Here is a 19,442-nt window from a genome sequence, read left to right as displayed (position 1 = left end):
AATTCCAGTCCTGGACACCCTGGTGTGCCCATGGCATCAGTCAGATGAAGGCCCTGCCACAGCTGGCAAACTCTGCTCTTCGCTTCCAGGTCTCACATAAGGGCTGAGGGGAAAAGAAGTCTAGTATTGTGGGAAAAAAAAAAAAAAAAAAGTCTTTATAGACTGGACTCTTTAAGCAAGACCTATTTAAAGCTGTATTTTAGCCTTGTGTCAAAGAACTTTTTGATTATGTGTTTGAAGGTTGAGTAGTTTGTCAAAAGGACCCTCTTGCAAAACATCCTGTTTCTTTATTTTGCATCTTAATTTTTTAAAATTCAAAATCCAGAAATGGTGGCTTTGCACTGTAAGAGCTGCTTTTGTCCTCACACTGGAGCAATCTTAAATATCCACAAACAGCCAGCTTCTGACAGCAATGCTTCATTCATTTTTAGCTCTTTTAGTCTCCCTATGTGTAAACTTTTGTGGGAGCACTGCTGAATTTTACCAGGAAGGGTGAGGGTTTCACTGGCCAGGTGCAGAGGAAAACAAAGCTATCTCTGAGTACTGATTCAATATACTATCATATAAACCAGCTGGAAAAGCTGGTTTAAGATCAGTCTTTACTATCATAGCATCTTTTACTCCTGATGTATTCCTGGGCATTTTGTACATTTGTAGTTTGGAGAGAACAGACATTAATAGCTATTACGTAAATTCTGAAACTGCACGGCCTTATTAATTACCTCCAGTCATGTAATTTATTGAACTTACAAAACTTAAGTTCCTGCGTGCTACGACTAATTATAAGATTGGAAATTAATCCAGAAGTAGAAATTACAGCCATACTTGAAAATACCTCTCAGGCAACTTTGATCATTTCATTTGATCACACGCCTTTGTCCCCAGGTCTGTACGAGGAGATCCGTCTGTGCCGTGCTGCCTGTGGAGAAGCTCACATGAAAACCATCCTGGCTACAGGTGAACTGGGCTCCCTTGCCAATGTCTACAAAGCCAGTATGATAGCTATGATGGCAGGTAAAATGCTCTTGGTTTTCCTTTTAAGCTAAGAATGTCTCTGCTATATTATTTATGAGGCTTTAAAAATTCCAGTCATGGAAGTTTGGTTTTGTTGATCATGGAAAAAAACTTGTGTAGCAATTACTGAAGCTGCAGGTGGATTAATGAAGTGTCACTTGTTTTATGTAACCTACAAAAAAACTGCATGAAATGTTAAGTAAGAAACTGCTGAATGGCAGGGGTTGTAGAAACAAGTAAAATTTGCTGTCAAACATCTGATCTGATCAGAATATTTAATAAAGGCATTTGGGGCAGACACACTTCTAAGAACCACTTGGGTTAGTCTGTCTTCTAAACTTCCCCTTGTTTTTTGTGTTGATTTTTTTCCCTCTTTCGTTCTTCAGACTTGAAATTCTTACTTTAAAGCAAGACAAAATGTAATCAAGTGTCTTGTCAGTATTTAAATAAATATTCAGCTTGCTGCTGACCTCACTGTTACCATACACAGTTCTGTGCTTCTGTGATTCAAGTGGAATGGAGAGCATTTCAGGCTTCTAACATGCCCAGCTACAATGTCAGTTAATATCATTAGACACAGAGGATCAGTATTATGCCACTAAATATTGCCTTTATTTAGAAGAGGTGTAAGAAATACACATATCCTCTTATTTAAACTGATGCACTAATCATTATGATCACTTTTTGTACCACTGAGTAGTGAAGAATTCAGCTTATAAAGCATTTTGCCATTTTCAGAATTTTGCTGGTGTAGTTTTTTTGAAATACAGCAGATGGCTCTATTGTTAATGATTTTCCTTGCCTAGTTATTCACTTTACAAGATACTTATCCGTCTGAATATATCCAGTAATTTCCTTATTTCAATCTCTTGCTTTTTCTTTGTGGGTAGGCATAAAAATAAGAATTTATTTGTGCTCCACATACATGCATTGAGGGCCAGGCTTTCAGACTCCAACTTGTCAGAACTGCTGAGAGAGCCTTGAATTCCTGTTGAATTTTGTTTTATTTGTATATTTGTATCATTTTGGGGAGAAAGTGAATCCACAGTATAGTGGATTCAACTGAAAAACTGGATTTAGAAGTTTTTGCTGCCTCTGACCAGTTCCTGCTGTCCTTTAGAGCAAAATACAGTTCCCTCAGCTGTGCTGTTAGAAGTGCTTCTCATGTGTCATTGTATGCTGAGTTCGCAAAGAATTACAGTTGAAAATTATTCCAGAAAAGGGTTTACTAGTTTGCTGTGGGGTTTTTGATTGGTTGTCAATGTTTTAGGGTTTTTTTTAAATGGTCACAGTCTCAGTAATCTGGTTCACAGCCTTGCTTTGCATGCAGTTGTATCAGTGCAACTGAGGACGTGCAGTCCTTAAACTGTTCTCACTCCACTATCCACGATGCCAGCTTATCACGTGAGGGGCACAAAATCCTGGGGTTACAGGTGTTTGCAGTGCCTTGCTGAGCGTGCACACATTCACCAAAAATCCTGAAGCACAAAGCCACCAGCGGTATAATATATATAACTTAAATATATGAGATATACACTATTAATATAATTATTATCATATTATATATTAGATGTGTATTGCATATATTTAATTAATATAATATAGTCTAGTGTTAATATAATATAATATAATATAATATAATATAATATAATATAATATAATATAATATAATATACCAACTTGACTGACACACCATAAATTCTTCTGGAATATTTAAGAAGCTATTTCTGAGTCAAAGAGGCTGACATCCCTCTAAGGACAATGACTCACCTGGCAAGAATAATCTCTGCAGTGCTGAGGAGGACAGGATGGCAGGGAGCTTTGCACAGCAGTGCCTCTGTCCCACTGCCAAAGGAGCACATTGATTTTTTGGAGACAAATGTCTAGCACTGAATCAAAGAATTTTGGGTCATTGGTTTAGAGCATCCATTGCCATTTCTTGTGCTTCTTCAAGTCCTGGTGGTGGTTTCAGTGCATGAGCTTCTCAAGAAAATTGACTGCATTTTTGACTCTGCTTTGGGGACAGAGAGTAAAGTATTTAGTGGTGTTAAGTGTCTGGTGTATCCTTGTGTAAATCACGTCCATTTCTACTGGAGACACTCAAGTCTGTGCCTCTTGGAATAAACAATCCTAAGGAACACAGATGGGTGCCTGAGTCCCCCATGCTAATTGTAACTATTACATATTTCTTCATTGAGAGTTTTCAAGAAGAAATTTCTCAATTTCTTCTTGACAACGTTCAAGAAAGCATTCTTGTACATTGTGTGAGAGGTGGGCCATTTCTAAACTTCTGTTTCTTGCCAAAAACATCAGAAACCGCCAAGGAAGGGAAAGATGAACTTGCAGTGGGAAAGGAATACTTCAGTAAAGCTGTTTATGACTTAATTGCATATTTCCCTCTTATATGAGATTTTTATTCTGAAAAACTGTATTACCTAATTACAAATCTTTATGTACTGTGTAACAATTCATAATCATTAAGATATGCAGACCAGGAAAGAGGTGGAGGAAGTGATTAAGTAAAGGTACTTTGAAAATGGAAACCTGATCTTTTCAATAGAAAATGACAAAAATTTGTCACTTTGACTGTGAGAACTGCTTTTACAGCACACCTTGAGAAGCTGAGGGAGCACAGCAGTGACACGTGAAGATACTTATTTTCTTTATATATATATCCAAAGAAGTACCTATGTAAAAACCAGAAAATAGTGATGTATGTTCTTCTGCAGCTCTACTGGTGTATGGGTTTTAACCAATTTTTTCATAGGTCATTAAAAATTAGTCAAATAAGTAATATGTGGAGATATTGACTAGTGTAAACATTGAATTTAGGAAGGGAATTAGTGCTAAAACAAACCAACTTCTAAAGTCCCTAGCACAAAAAATCCTGCAAGTAGTAGCAGAAGGTGGCTGAAGCAATAAGATTTCTGTTGTCTAGAAGGGGAAAATTAAAACACATTGAATATGTGAGCAGAAGTGGTTTTAGATCCTTTGATGCTGTTCATTCCAAAGTGAACAGAAATAACGTAGCCAAACAGTGAGGAAAAGCTTTGTGTTACAGTTCACAGGGGAGAGAGATGGTTTGGAACATCACAAAATAATGTCTGGCTACACAAAGCTTTTACCTCAGCTCTAAATAAGATTTTTATCCTGGGGTTAATATTAGGGAAGACAAACTCTAAGATGCCAATAGCTGTTGTTGTTCTGAGCACTTTCTTGCACAGATTTGTTCTGAGCATGTAAACATGCTAGAAGTCATCTGAGTGCAAGGGCTGACTTCCTACTGCTGGATGTGGACCACTATGAACAAAAACTTCTGCCAAGTGACTCTTTCATGAAAAATGGAGACCAAGGAAAAAAAACTAGCAAAACTGACTGAAAAGCAGAGCATGCTTTGCTCAAATGCACCTAACATAAGAAACAACGCTATTGAATAAGTAATAATACTTGGCACTTAATACTTTATGTCTTCAAAGCACATAACTGACATTAGCAGAGTAGATCTTACAATTGCCTTGTGAAATATGAGACAAAGATAATAATAGACAAAGCAAAAATCAAACTGAGATCAGTTGTGAGTTTCTGGCTTTAAATCTCATGCTCAATCCAAAAATCAAGGGTCCCCCCTCAGTAACATGTGAGTTGTATTATGTGTTGGTTTAATTATGTGTCTACAACTTCAGCTGTATTTTGATACCAAGTCAGTCAGTTATTAAACCCCAGAGCATTTGCAAATGAAAGGCAAGCCAAGGGAGGAGGCTTGGAAACACATAAACAAAATCTCACTTTGCGTCTTGTTTCACTTGTCTGAAATAAAACCAACTGTGTTGAGTTTGTGGTGTGTCTGTAAAGGGTACACTCTACCTGTAAAACATCCATCAGAAACCAGGGGCAATATGTGTCTGTCTTCTAGAAGCAGCTCCTTTCTATGGATGTGGTCTGTTTCTGAATGCTCCCCAGGGTGACAGATGATGTTCTGGAGGTCCAGTGTGGGGCTGGGGGCAAGTCAGGGAGTCCTTACTCTTAGGAGTGTGTGGAAAGAGTGCTTAGCACTGACTGGTGACTGAGGGTTTCTTGGCCACTGTGTTGAATGTAGAGGTGGTTGCAGCTGGCTGCTTAAGGGGCTTATCAGGACAGTGATTATTGCTGTGGAATTATACTGGGAGTCAATCACTTCCCTGTCTGCTGCGGCAGATATCCTGAATTCTTGCGTAGTCTGTGGTTGTTCTGCACCTTCAGAGCTCTAGTTAACACCACTTAAAGTTTAGTGCAAGGAACAAGCTCAAAACGTGCTGTGGAAAACCAAGATGCAGCATGACAGTCTGTCTCAAAGTTTTGAATGATATCATGGACTAACAAAGTTATTGAATTAGGAGTCAGATCAAAAGATGGAGTATCTTTAAATACAATCAGTCGAAAAGAGGTTGGAACAGAAACAAGTGACTTCATTTGTTCTGGTACAGAATGGGGAGAAATAAAAAAAGCCAGCAGTATGAAAATGCAGATAACAGCATGTTCAGTGAGGCACTACAAGGATGCTCCCTTAAATGAGGTAATTGCCTACAAGCTTAACAGTGATACTGCAGCTAATCACTAGAAATAATGTAGGTGTGATAGATAAGCTTGGAGTTGAAAAGTTCCAACAATGCAATCACAATATCCTCAGGTCTGAATTGCTGATGAGAGGCCATACAAAGACTAGTAGCAAAAAAAAAGAAAAAGAAAAAAAAAAAAAAAAAAAAAAAAAAAAAAAAAAAAAAAAAAAAAAAGGTGGACCTTGAGTAAAGCAGACCTTGAAGGAATGTGAAATGAGACTTAAAAATCTGTCTGGAGCTCAGTAATATGTGTGTAGGGAATCAGAACTGAAGGAATGGAAAGTGGTTGAGACAGGCTAGGGCAGGCTCTCATGAAAAGTCTTTCCAGTTGAGTCAACAGAACCCTGCATGGGTAAGTAGAGGACAGAAGTAATACTTAAAAGAAACAAAGATGTTGGTGGAAAAATAAAGATACAAAGAGTCTGTGAAGTGAGAACAGAGCTAGCTAGAGTGCATGCAGTGAAGCCTCATTTGTTTGCAGTTTGTTAAAAGCCCAGACGTGCATGCAATGGCACATTTTGTTATGCATTTATTTATGTGCTTCGTGAACTGTGTGCCTGCCTACACAGCCATATCTGAGGGGAGATCTTTATTTGGGGCCATTCATATTTGTCAGAGCAGGATGCTTGGCAACTCTGCTAATTTTGTGCTAGGTCTGTTCTATTAATGGTATTCTCCTGTAGTCAGAAAATAAGAATATATACCCTCCAATGAAATCAAAGAAGAAATACCAGTGTAAAACAGTGTAAAACTTGTCAGATCTGTACCTGTTTGTTTGATTTTGTTTTACCCACACCACCACTTGACTTTCTCCCTCCACCATCTCCACTTACAAATAGAAGCAGTGCTATTTCCAAGCACTTCCCATCAGAAGAACACCAAGTCAGGAAGCCAGGAGATGGGTTTGAGGTTGCAGAATGACTTCCAGCATATCATCACTTTTGACAACTCTTCTTGCCTCTCTGGCTTTCTGTGCGTAAAATTAACATTTGTGCATTTTATAGAACCTCTGCGAGGCTTAGTAAATTAAGATATAAGCCGAAATGTGTTCCCCTTGTTAGAAGGTAGAAAATTTTGTGCCTGTGCCTGAAGATGGAATGCTCTTGGTCATGATTCAAACTGGGAAATGGAGCAAGAGAAGGTCTGGACATTTTCTGGTGGGAGCTGCTGGCTGTGATTTCCTGGTACAACCAACCCTGGGAGTGACAGTGGTGGTGGGAGCCAGCAGAGCTCCAGGTTGATGCTTTGTACACTGTAGCAGACAGGAGCAGCAGGGAGGTCCCCTTGCTGCAGCTGTTCTCACAGCACTCTGCCCAAAATGTGTTTCCAAATGAGAGAGTTCTGCCTGTTCTGTCATGCTTTGGTGCCCTCCCTGCCCTGAGCAAAGTGGAATTGCAGAGGGGGCAGGAGTGTGACAGCTCCTTAGAAATCCCAGGCTTGTCCTTCTCTCTGAGGAGAAAGGTTTGGATGCTGATTTCTGCTTCTTGACCTTTAAGAAAGGGTCTGTTCTTTATTATACTCTTAATGCTTTGGAACTGGTAGTGAAGTAGCAGGTTGAAGTGAGTGGGCAGGTACTGACAGAGTAGCACACTGTTGAGAGGGGTCAACCTTCTATTAGCAAATTATCCTCAGTGCCTGAATAGTACTTTGCTTTTGCTGATACTCAAGATCTTTCCAAAACATGTTAATTAAGGAATATCTAAACGGTATACTTTCAATTTATAACAACTGATGCAGAGAGGTGAGAAAGCACCCCTGTTGGGTTAATTTTCCCCATGAATGAAACCTTGTCTCTATGTTAAATAACTTGTTAGAATTTGAATTAAAACTTCTGAAGTTTCATATCACCTCAGACTCGAAAATTGTTGCACACTGAATAGTTCCAGTCAAACATGCCAGCAAAATAACAGGGCTTGCTGGCAAAAAACTTTGCATCTGTGACGCTCCGGTATTGAAGGTAATGGTTTGAGAGAATGCAATTTTAAAACATGGAAATATTATGTAAAATCAATAGATGTACCGGGTACTATTTATTTCTCTGATATTTCAGGTTGGGTTTTTTTATTCTGTCAGCAGCAGGTGTTAAATTCTACTAAAGCAGTGAAAAATATAAATAAATATTTAATTTACTGTACCTATCAATTATATAAAATTGGCCTATGAAATATTAAAGTATCTTTTAAGAGACTGCAAGTAGGAACACTAGTTAGAAAATCCAGTTCCTTAACAGAAACTTAATATAGATGTGGAAATAAACTAAGCATGATTTTAGGGTTGTAGGTCCTGGATTTTTTTTGCTGTTGTTGTTATTGCTTTTTAAGGTATCAAGGTGTAGTGGTTGTGCCTGTCTAATTTGAAGACATATGCTCATGGCAGCAGCAGTGTGGATTTAGACTTCTGAAAAAAAAGTCTTGAGTGAAAAAAAACATCATTAGGCTATTTTAAAAAACTATGGATACTCACTTGAATATACCTTTTAATCATAAGGACACAGGGAAAAACAAAGAGGCATAACAAGAGATGAGCACAAACATAAGTGAAATACCAGCTGAGCCATGAAAGCAGGACAAAACCCAAGAAGTTTCCCATAAGGAGGGCATTGATTCTTTTCTTTACCCGAATGTTAAAGCTGAATGTTAAAACACACTGATATCAATATGAAGACATCCATGAACCTTTATCAAATCATGTCCTAATGGTGCTGATGCTGCATTTTGAAGAGTTACATCATGAAGTGCAGAGAAACACTGAGTAACCCAGCTGACTGCTGGGTTGCATGAACACATTCCTCACTGAGCTACACAGGACTGGTCAAATGCAAAAGCATTTATCATAGAATATACTCATTTCAATGGTGTTTGAAAGAGACTCTTCCAGCTTGCCTCTGTGGTTTCTTTGCAGTGTTTTTGATGAGTTACACAAGGAACTTGAATTTCCTTGGCAGGTACCTGGGTTACTTGGTGTCTGTCTCCCAGCCTTTCTGTGTACCTCTGGTTCTTGTTGTTACAGCTCAGATTGTGTTGGAGAGATCTTGGAAAGAATGGAAGATATTCCCTTCTTTAATACTATAGTTTGGGATTTCATCCCCTGGGAAATGTTCCTGATTTGGTGTTTTTGTGGGTTTTTTAATTTTTTTTTTTTTTCAGAAATTGTAGTTTTAAAATTCAGCATCTCTCAGATAAAACAATTTAAGACTTCTGCCTGTACTTTATAGTTACTAAAGACAGTAACTTTCCCAGAGGTGTCTGTAGTAGTCCTCCTTCTGAGGGATTTTTTCAAAGACTAAACTGACAGCAAAGGCCATAGTCTTCATGGCAAGTCAACAGGGATCTGTCATCTGTTTGTCTTTTGTACCTTTGATGTTTCTTTCCTGCTAGCATTTGGGCTATAAAGTGATTTCCCTGCAGTGTACAGCTGCAGCTGATTTCTAAAGTTGAGTTTTCCCTAAATCTAAGGTGTAGGAAAGTTTCCTCCTTAGTGATACCAGGAGCTCTCCTTGGGTATAACATCTTTCCATCACCTTTGCAGTCATGTTGCCAGTCCAATGTCCAATTTACCAGCCTATCCCAAACATCACAGGAGTGAAGGAGGGAAATCTTGTAGTTTATCATCAAGATCTGTCAATTCATCTCTAATGGATCAAAAAGGAAACAAGGGATGATGTTCCATATTCCATGCATCACACTGAACTTAAATTATGGAATAGAAAATTGTGAGGCATATATCTCCAAAAGTCTCCTTCCCACTACTCCTGGAAAGTAAACTTGTGGAGAACTCAAAGGAAGCACAAAGCTCAACTCATAAATGAAGCTTTGGAACAGAGCTGACCCCAGGATGTGGAAGCAGCTTGGTAGGGGATGATAGAGAGGGATGAAGAGGAGAGATGGAATTTTTCAGCTTGTTCTCTGCTACCATGACACCACATCCACGCTGTTGATAGATAACTAGTTAGATTTATGTTGTAAGCAGGCACAGTGCTTGCAGCTGCTCTGGATCTCAGCAAATCCAGCTTCTCAATAGCTTGCTTGGTTGCTGCTTGCAGCTTCAAGGCAGAATCCTGCGGGAACTTCAGCTGGGTGGACCCTGTGCTACTGTAACCAGGCCATTTCCAGTGCCTGGGTTAGAATTATAGCTCAGCGTTAAGCTCAGTAGAAATCCTTTTTTTTTTTTTTTTTTTTCCTAGAAGCAAAACAAAAATATCTTAGTAAAACAAACAGAGCTACTCCATGCCCTTGAACAGCTTCTTGGTGAGTTCATTTGCAGGCACTTGCTTGTATTATGAAGTAAGAACTGAAGCTGGGAGAGAAAGTCAAGAAGAAAGTAATATACTTTTCATATAAAATGTTGAAGAGATTGAGTAAAAAAAAAAGTTAGTGAGAGGTAAAGGGAAGCTTTTAGGTTTGAAGTGTTCCTGTGCTTTTTTTACTGTCTTAAGAGAACAGTTTTGCAGTGAAACACAGGAACATGCAGAGCTCTTTGTCATCTATGTATAAAAGTGCTGCAGATAAGAACAAATAATTATTAATTAGTAACACCACTGTATTTTGTTACTCCTTCCTGTCTAATGAATGTCCTGTTCATGAAAGACTGAAGCAGGAGAGATCTGAGATTATTTGAGAGGAATTTTTATACAGTGGAAGGAAAAGGAAAGATAAGAACAGGATCAGTTAATGTCAGAATGGGACAACTAATACGGCTTTTGGGGTATCAGTGATGCATTTTGCATTATTCATGGCAGTGACTCCTTTATGGCTTGTAAGTCTTCTAGGTTTTCATTTGCTAAATTAGGTGGGACATCACATAAAGAGTAAAGTAGTCAGTGAAATGTTGAAAGATTGAGATCATCACAATCATGCATAACTTGCAGATGCCTTTCCACAAAATGTGGTTGGCTACAGCACTGATTTTAATGTTAATTTACTAGTGAATAATTTAAAAAAGACCTGTTTACTTTTTAATAAAAAGGAAAGATATAAATTGGCTGAGTGTTCCTAATGTTACTTACAGCTGCCATTGAGCAGATGTTAGGGATTCTTAGTGGTAGGCTAGACCAAAATAAGTTTTATGAATAAACAAACAATTTCTTTTTACTACCAACTCTTTCAGGCTGATTCTCTCCCAAATTCACTGTGAATGGCTTTTTAAAGTCTCCTCATAAATAATTACCTTTCTTTGGCACTTTTTTCTAGGCACTTGGATTTTAATTACAGTGATGAACTGTTTTAGTAAGTTGTTAAATTATTTTATCTTTTTAGGAGTGAATCCATTTTCTACTTCTCTTTGACTTCATCGGTTCCTGGGACTTTAATCCTTTTAATTCTTGCTAATTCACTTTATAAATTCATGCTGGAGAAGTAAACAGCAGGCAGCAGCATTATTTCCTTTTGAACTCTGTGCACGTACACCCACCTCGGCTTGCTAGTTATCAATGGTCTCCTGTTACTAGTAACCATTTTGTTTAACTCAGTCATTTGGATCACAGTAAGTATGAAAAGAGAGGTAATTAAATGGAGACAATGTGGTTTTGCTTCGGGCTAATGTCTGGGGGCCTTAAAGCCCTCCACGGAGGTGAATACAGTGCTTAGTTCGTAGATAAGGGATATGTAACACTGCTGTACTTCACCCCAGAACAGCATCTTCCAATGTAAATACTTATCAGACACCTTTGCACGTGATTTGATGTTGGGAAATGCTGAACACGGAATTCCTCCTGGCTTTTTCTGCTGTTTTTGCCAGAAGGAAAGGTGCAGACAGGGTGGTCGCGCTTCCCACTGCCTCTGCAGTTTGGCACCTGACAGCTCAGCAAAACACAGGGGATGTTCTGCTTGACCACCTCTGTTCCTGAACATCTGAGTGAAGAAGTCATTGATACCAGAGTGAGGCTCTGAAATATTTTACGTAGATGGATTTTGTTGCTTTTTTTTTTTTCTTCCTGTAAGAAAGATACAAAATGTGCTGTCTCGTTTAACAGTGACATTTAATAATTTGCCACTAAATACCTATGAGGATATATATAGATATAGATATAGAGATAGATATACACATCTAGCACAAAGAGAGTTTGATATTCCATTTCTTTGATTCACAGTATTTCAGTAAAAAGAGTGGAATGCCAAAGCTCAAAATGATAATATGTATTTAGTGTAAGCTTTTAAAAATGTAAAATCTGTCTTTAAAATGTAGATTTGAAGACTGGAGTATCGTCTTTGCTTTGCCAGTGTACTGGTGAAATCAGCATTTCTCTATTGATTTCAATATTTATTATTTTTTTTTTTTTTAACCCAAACCCATGCAGTTGTTTAATCAGATCGTTGGTGCTTTTGGTTTGAGATGCTCACCATAATTGCAGTCTGTGGTAAGATCAGCACACATGCTGTTGACAAAGGGAGGTGGAGGAATAATCTCCTGGCATATTAAATACCTTTTTATGAATTGCTCCCTATTTTTGATGGTGCTTACTGGGTTTTTTTATTTCCTTCATTCAGGTAGTGCTCAGTAGATGTTATGCCAGAAAAGTCTGGCTGAATTTATCAAGCAGCACACCTTCATAAAGCATCCCTTTGAAATAAAATTGTTAGTTTTGCCATGTGAGCATTGTTAATAATGCAATGGGAGGAAAAAAGGATTTCTTAAAAAAACAGAAGAGTCTTTCCCTGGCCACCAGCAGAGAGGTGCCTCCTGCTTGGAGTGGGGCTGCACAGTCAGGGATTTTGGTTGTTTTTTTCATTGAAGGGAGCTGGCAGGTTTTTTGGTATTCAGGCTGCCTGAAGAGTTGGAAACATTGCAAAACAACCCTATTGGCAGAAAACATTTATCTGTACCTGGAAGTTCTCACCTACACTGCAGCCTACACACGTGGCTTTTGCAGTTTTGCTGCATGCTGAATTATCAAGGTGGAGAAAGAAAAAGGAAACACTCTGAGGCCAAAATTTCCTGAAAAGTAGGAGCTTTAGGTAAGATAGATGCCCTTTAAAAACAAGCATTGTGGTGCCTTATATGTATAGGTTAGGCCATCCAGTGTGTTACCATTTGGATATTTGTTGCATCTGGAGAATCCAGGAAGTCCATGATAAAATCTATGTGTTTGCAACTTGTTGGTGTTGAAGATGTTTGAGTGTCATAAAAAATAAGACGAAAGTGCCTCATATTTTCCTGGTAATCACATGGTCAAGTGGAATATTCATCCCTCAAGAAATCTGTTCCACCTGATTTGTAAAAGCCAGGTGGAAACAAACAGGTTGTAGATGAGTCTGGTGAGCTCTGGCCTCCTTTATTTTTTGGTTTTCAGGCAAAGCCAGAAGCTAAAACATTGACCCTTCCAATTGCTCAAGGAAAATGCCTTTGATCCTGGAAATCCCCCTGAAGCCTTCAGCTGTGCTAACTGCCTTTGATTGCAGGGCACAGTGTGGAAGAGGGGCTGATGCTGCTGTTTGCCCTCTGCTTGACAAAGAGGCTGGATGCTGGATGGATTCTGACTATGGCACTATGACACAGACTTTTAAATCTCAAAAATTAATCCTGCCTTTTTCTGGGTTAGCGTAGGAACAGAATCTTAAACTGCTTTTAACATCAAGTGTTGAAAAACACTCAAAATGACATTGAAGTGTCATGATTTTGGCTGTATTATGGATGGTGGGTTTTTAAAAATCTTTAAAATTCATAGCACCTTCTTGATAAAGTAGACTGATTTTTCTGCTTGCTTTATTCAGTGTGGAATATTTCCAATTTGATTTTAAACAGCTATTTCTTCAATTTGAGTAATTTTGTTACAAGCTAATAGACAATACCTAAGTGTACCTGAGCTTTAATGTTAACGTATTTGTTTCAAAGTTGTTATCAACGTTAAAAAGCACAAAGCTAAATGTAGTTGCTAAAACATGGAATGCAATATGCCTTTGCTGTGGTTCTAAGCCATCATGCATATTTATTATTTTCTTCCAATTGCAATTGCTATTACTGGTAGATAAATCAGATTTCAGCCTCAGTCTGTAATATGTCATGTCCAGCACAATATTTTGAGAGGCTGAGATGTATTGATCCAAAACCAAGAATGCCAAGAGGGAAAAAGTCTGACTTAGACCAGTGCTTTTTTAATTATATCATGATTTAAGCTAGTTTATCATTGTTTAGCTTAATTTAAGTGTGAACAAGGAAGTGGTGCAATGCATCTCAGTGTTTGTAAAGCAAGCTTAAAGGGGGAGGTTTTCAAATCAAGTCCGGTTTCTCCCACTGCCTTTCGGTTTTTTTATCCTTCCCATTCTAGCCTGTGACTGTGGCTCAGTGCTGACTGCTTGCATTCAGTCTGAAAGGAGAGGCCAAGTTTTATGTTTCTTCATCAGTAGTTGCTGGAGGAGGCCATGGATTTGGGAATCTGGGGCTGGAGCTGTGCCACCAGCACTGCCTCCTGCCCTGGGTGCACCATGCTGCACTCTCAAGCTGTGCTAGACAGGAGGTTTCTACTGATGTCTCTGGTATTTTGAATCTTGCCCAAAACTGTGTGGCAAAAAATAGCCCACAGAATGGCTTGTAGAGGAAATCAGCACTGCAAGTGGGTAAGCTGAGAGAAAGGTCTGGTTTTTCCCAGTGATAGTAAGGTTAGGATTAGGTGTTGGGATGCCTTGATTTATTTCTTCTTTCTGCCTTTGGCTTGACATGTGTCATTAGGCAAACTTCTTCAGCAGTTCCAGTAGTGCCATCTGCAAAAAGAAATAAGGTTAATGTAGGTCATACACTGTAGCACCCCTGAGTGCAGTATGTGGTACACCCTTTTAAAGAAGAAAAATGGGATTCTGGCAAAGAAACATGAGAAACAAGTGGGTAACAATACAGGAATTCCTCGTTGTCCCACAACGAGCCACTTCTGCTGCTTTCTCCTTGGAGAGGAAGAGGAATGGCTGTTCCAGCAGCACATAAGTGCCTGAACCCCTGCACCCTGGCATCCCCCAGCAGTGCTGCTGCATGGCAATGTGGGGAGGTGACTGGGAGCATGTTTCCTTCTGGGCTTCATTGTGGCTCCAAGCCAGGTGCCACCAGTGACGGGAGTTCCAGCTGTAGTCTCTAGACCCAGAGCACATGTCTGTCACATTTTATCTTCTTTTTTGCCAGGATCAGGATTAAACGCTTGAGATGGTATTTCGCGTTCGGACTCAGATGTTTATTAATGCTTATCTATATTACAGTCTCACAAGCTGTGAGTGCTACAGCACTTCAAGCTAACAAAATAAAAATTTCTCTCTCTCTACAAGGCCTTTTAAGGACAAACTGTCCAGTTAAGAGATGACATCTAAATTATTTTACTTTTAACCCAATAACCAACCACCCGTGGCCTGCAATGCAGACTTTTTTATCCAATTACGAAAACACACCCAGACCCATGAAAAAGAAGGTGAAAAAGGACTTAGCCTATGCCCTAAAACCTCCATCTTGCTTTATATATTACTATATTCTAAGACCTTAAACTCTTAAGTTTTCCACCCTGTGATATTACACACTTCTATTCAAACTATACACTTATAATGCCAGTTCTGTCATTCAATTTTGGAAGCCTTCTCCACGGCCTCAGGTCAAATGCAGTGTTTTCTTGGGGGTCAGTGCCTGTCAGCACAGAAAGTCTAAAATTCTCCGTGCCCAGGGTTCCAACACATGTCAATTATTTTTTCCTCTTTCTCCATGCCATGTAGGGATTGGATTGGAAGGAATGCCCTAAAAATAGCAAGTGGCTATGCTATGTAGCTGAGCAACAGAAGGTGGTGTGGCTCTTCCTGCTGAACCTTCTGAAGAAACATTTTAAATGAACACACAAGAAACTAATACTAATTAAGTAATAGTATTCTGTGGAGACCTGTGGTAGACGCTGCAATAGTGCATTAGCAAACTGTGCAAAATTCAGCAATGCTGAATTCTTTCAGACATCATCTACAGGGAATTTTGCATAAGTATGGACTTGGTAATTTGTCCTTTGTGTGCATGTGTAAGTGTTCCTAAGGGCACCATTTGGCCTGCAGAACCCTTGTTGCTGGAGGTGCTGTTCAAGGAAGGGAGCATCCATTCTCAGTCTTGGAAACCAAGCTGGGATGGTAGGATGGGTTTTCAGAAGGTTTTCCTACTTGTAAACAGACATTAAACGTGGAGCCCTATGAGAGGATTTTTTACCTTTTTTTTTTTTTCCCCCCTCTGTGCAGGTACTTTTTTGAAAAGAGTTGCAAAAAATTCTCAACAGACCGAGTTATAAATCAGCATTTTTCAATGGTAGCTGAGACACAGGCATGTGAAAACACTCATAGGCACCTCACCAAGTGGTCTGGCAGTGTAGCCTCGTGTCACGGAGCTAAAGCTACCTGGTGAGCTACTGCTAAAGTGAGTTGTCACAGCTTTCTATTCTCTTCTCCTGGATAGCAAAATTAAGTAAACCGGGAATGTATTTTATCTTGCTGCTAGAGCGGGATAAGCCCATGTATGTGGGACAATTAAGGATGACTCAACTGACAAGAATTAGCTGCTACATTAGCCTTTTATATCTTGCCCTGCCTCTTATTTTCAGAGGGTTGTTAACCTGGTCACCCCTAGTAAGGCTAATTGTGTGGGAATCTGAAGACCCTTAGTTTGGGTGCTCATAAAATAGAAAGATGACTTGCTAATGGGACTTCATGCACATTTGATACGGTACTGTTTTGTCATTGCTGCCTTGTCAGCAGAAACAGCAGGTGGGTTTGCAGGTCCTCTGAGCAGAATGCGACTTTTTGCCAAAAGTCCTGGTAGTCTTGGAAGAATATGTGTTCTCCTGTGTCATTACATGTTGTTATATCTCAGTTGCAGCAATTAAGATGTATCTATGCTTGTTGTAAATACTTACAAAGTAACACGGCATAATTGTCCCTGTGCAAGCATCTCTCTCTAAACTATTGTTTAAAACTACCAGCCACATCTTTGTTCTTTATTAAGACTAAGGCAGCAACACAGAGTCTGTAGGTATCAGGAGGTAATCATTCCCCAAGGGCATTTGAAACACTTCACAACCAAAAGGTTGTGATTACTCCACGATTGCTCTACTGCTTATTATTCCTTATTGCTTAATTATGGAATCAGGGTGTATTTCCTGGATGCTGATATCTAAATAAGATTCTCCACTTCTCATGCTCTGTTTCAGTGTTACATGGACTGGAAATCTCTGTAGATGTACAGGATAACCTTAGGGCAGGCCGGTTCTGGAAGCTCTTCTGACCTTTTGGGAGACCACAGCATTCATAAATGGGGCTGTGTATCTAGAAGAGAAAAAATATAATGGAATTCCTCTGAAGTAAATGGCCTGTTTGTGTTGAACCCACAACCTTGGTGTTATTGCACCATATTCTAACCAACTGAGCTCATCCCATCACCCTGATTCAGTGTGTGTCACGTGACTTGCTACCTTGAAAGGAAATGTAATGCTATGGCTTCACATTGGAAAATAAAAGTAGAAAGAATGGTCTTTTCCAGGCTCACTGGGCCTAGAAATCTACCCTGGATAACTGATTTTGTAAAATCTTGGATTTAATGCTTCATTGAGTCGAGTCATCTACTCTAAGGAAGGGGAAAGCCATTCAGTGTGTATTTTAGCCTTAGCCTTGATTTTTTGAGTGCATTCATTCACAGGAAAATGAGAAGATGGGTGATGAAACTCAGGTTCTAAATCATCACCTAAATTTCCAGGTGAAGCTCCTTCTGAACTTAATTTGATAAACTTGTTTTTTGGAAACTTGAATAAGGAATAGACTAGGTAAAACCTCCCTTTTTGTCACAAGGTTGGCTTAAGGTTTGCTTAATGAGGTGCCCTTTATGGCAGCACTTGATTTTTAGATCCCCCTTTTCATTGCTGAATTCCCAACATTAATACCACCTTCCATCGTGGCTCTCTGTGCTAGTGTGGGTCCTCTGTCTCCTGGAAGAGGCTGCCTGCAGTCCTGTTAGCAAGCTCAGAACAAAAGAATTTGTTCTGGAAATAAAAATGTATTGTTTTCATTGTTAGAGGATGCTACCAAATTGGCTGTATGTTTGTCTAATAATCACATCTAAAGCTGATTATTCTCGTAATAGCCTTAAGATATTATTTAAAAATAAATATATAAATGCACAACTTTTGTACTAATACTAGTTTTTAATCTCTTCTTGTTTCTGTGAAGTCTGAATGAGATTTTCAAAATTGAATAATAATTTGATCCGTTAATCTTTTGAAGCTAGTAATTTTATTTTCCCCTCTTTGCAGTCTCTGAGGCTCGCAAATGAATAGAGCTTCATTACTGGAGTCTGCATTTAATAACCATTATCCATTATCTTGTAATTAAGACTCCCTGTAACGAATCATGAGGACAATGCAAAAATACATAGTACATTTCTTTAATGAACTGGAAAATGTTCATCTTGTTCTATTTAGTAATGAGTTGCGGAATAGTCGTTAAATCCACTGGAGAATAGAGCTAGATGGATTTTGAAGACTATCTTGAGTTTGTGGATAATCTATTAGAATTAAAATTTCATCTTCTATTTTTATCAACAGCTGATTAGAAGTCATTCTGTTTGACCAAATTGATTAGAAGACCATATACAAGGGCAGCTGTTGTTTAATGAAAGTTTTTAATGAAACTGTACCATAGAGACTTGTAATTATAAGACTTATAAAAGCTTTGACTTACCTTATAGCAGAAGAAATGAGAAGTATTGCACTGAAGGACTTTAAGTGCTACATTTTGAAAGGGAAATTAAAAATATAATTTGGTGATGTTGAAGTTTCACTTCCACTGCTCCTTGTTTTAATGTGACTATCAGATGTCCGTAGTGTCTCTCTGAAATGTGCAACTCAATTGTCTCTCCTGTGTGCTCTGCTCTTTGCAAAGCTCTATCAACTATTAATTGCCTCATTTGCACTTTCTGTGGACTTAGAATCTTTCTTGCAAATAGCTGTTTCTCTCCAGGATGGAAGCTGTCACAGGAGGGTGCAATTGAATCACTACTGGGCTGACATGGTGCCTAGTCACGAAGCCTACAGAGAAAACTGTGGTCTTAGAAACCCCAAAGTTGGTGACACCATCTGATTGTGTTTAAAAGCCACAGAAGCATGCCTGGCTTTGTGCTGCCTTGCCGTCAGGCTGAGACCCAGCTGTGTGCCTGTCAGCTGTGCCAGCAGGAAGACACTCTCTGGAGGGAGCTGCAGCTCACAGAATGCAGTCAAGGCAACTCCTTACTTGGAGCCAGCACTGAAACTTCCCTTCCCTACTCCAGGGGATGTTGTAGAGGCATCATCATTCACATAAGAGACAAAATGGACCCCAAGCCAAATTTGAAGTGGAAGCAGATGCAGTTCCAATTGACTTAAGTGGATGATGCACTACTACATGATGTTTGAATTATCCCTCTTCTTCTCCCAATTACTTTTGATAATTAATGATCCCACAGTACACCTTTTCTAAGAAGTAGGTTCCTAGGGTGAAGTGCGTCCTAATGAAATTAAAGAAGTTTTGTCATTGTGTTGTGTCAATGTACTGCAAGGCACATTGTTTTTTTGTTAGTTTCTTAACTTTTTGTTACACTGTGCTTCAGGTTTTCTTTCAAGCCAAGGTGGAACAGCAAGAACACACAAGAATGTTACACAAGTATTAAGACAAGCAGTGGAGAATATTATTCACTAGTGAGAAAACAGGAAAAAATAAGCCAAGGCTAACTCTTGTCCTTTAAAGAACACAGGTGTTTTGACCTTGTTACTGCATTAAATCAGACTGTGGATTTCAGTATAGTAACTTGCAGTGTTACAATTGCAAAATGCATAAAAGGAGAGTTTTCCCTTGGATTGCAGTATTACAC

At 39.0% G+C, this 19,442-nt stretch overlaps 1 protein-coding gene across 2 annotated transcripts in view; it reads left to right on the top strand.

The window, feature by feature from the left end:
* Nucleotides 1-19,442, top strand: part of DERA (deoxyribose-phosphate aldolase) — a 46,093-nt gene that overhangs the window by 18,727 nt on the left and 7,924 nt on the right. For both annotated transcript variants that reach the window (XM_066184450.1, XM_066184451.1), the window contains exon 6: nt 886-1,014. In XM_066184450.1, coding sequence (XP_066040547.1) covers nt 886-1,014 — 129 coding nt within the window. The remainder of the gene's footprint in view (nt 1-885; nt 1,015-19,442) is intronic.

The sequence above is a fragment of the Chamaea fasciata genome, unplaced genomic scaffold (assembly GCF_029207755.1).
Source record: "Chamaea fasciata isolate MVZ Bird 193981 ecotype frontalis unplaced genomic scaffold, bChaFas1.0.hap1 SCAF_5, whole genome shotgun sequence".
Lineage (NCBI taxonomy): Eukaryota > Metazoa > Chordata > Aves > Passeriformes > Sylviidae > Chamaea > Chamaea fasciata.
The sequence above is the reverse complement of the archived record's forward strand: the minus strand, read 5'-3'. Positions and strand labels throughout refer to the sequence as shown.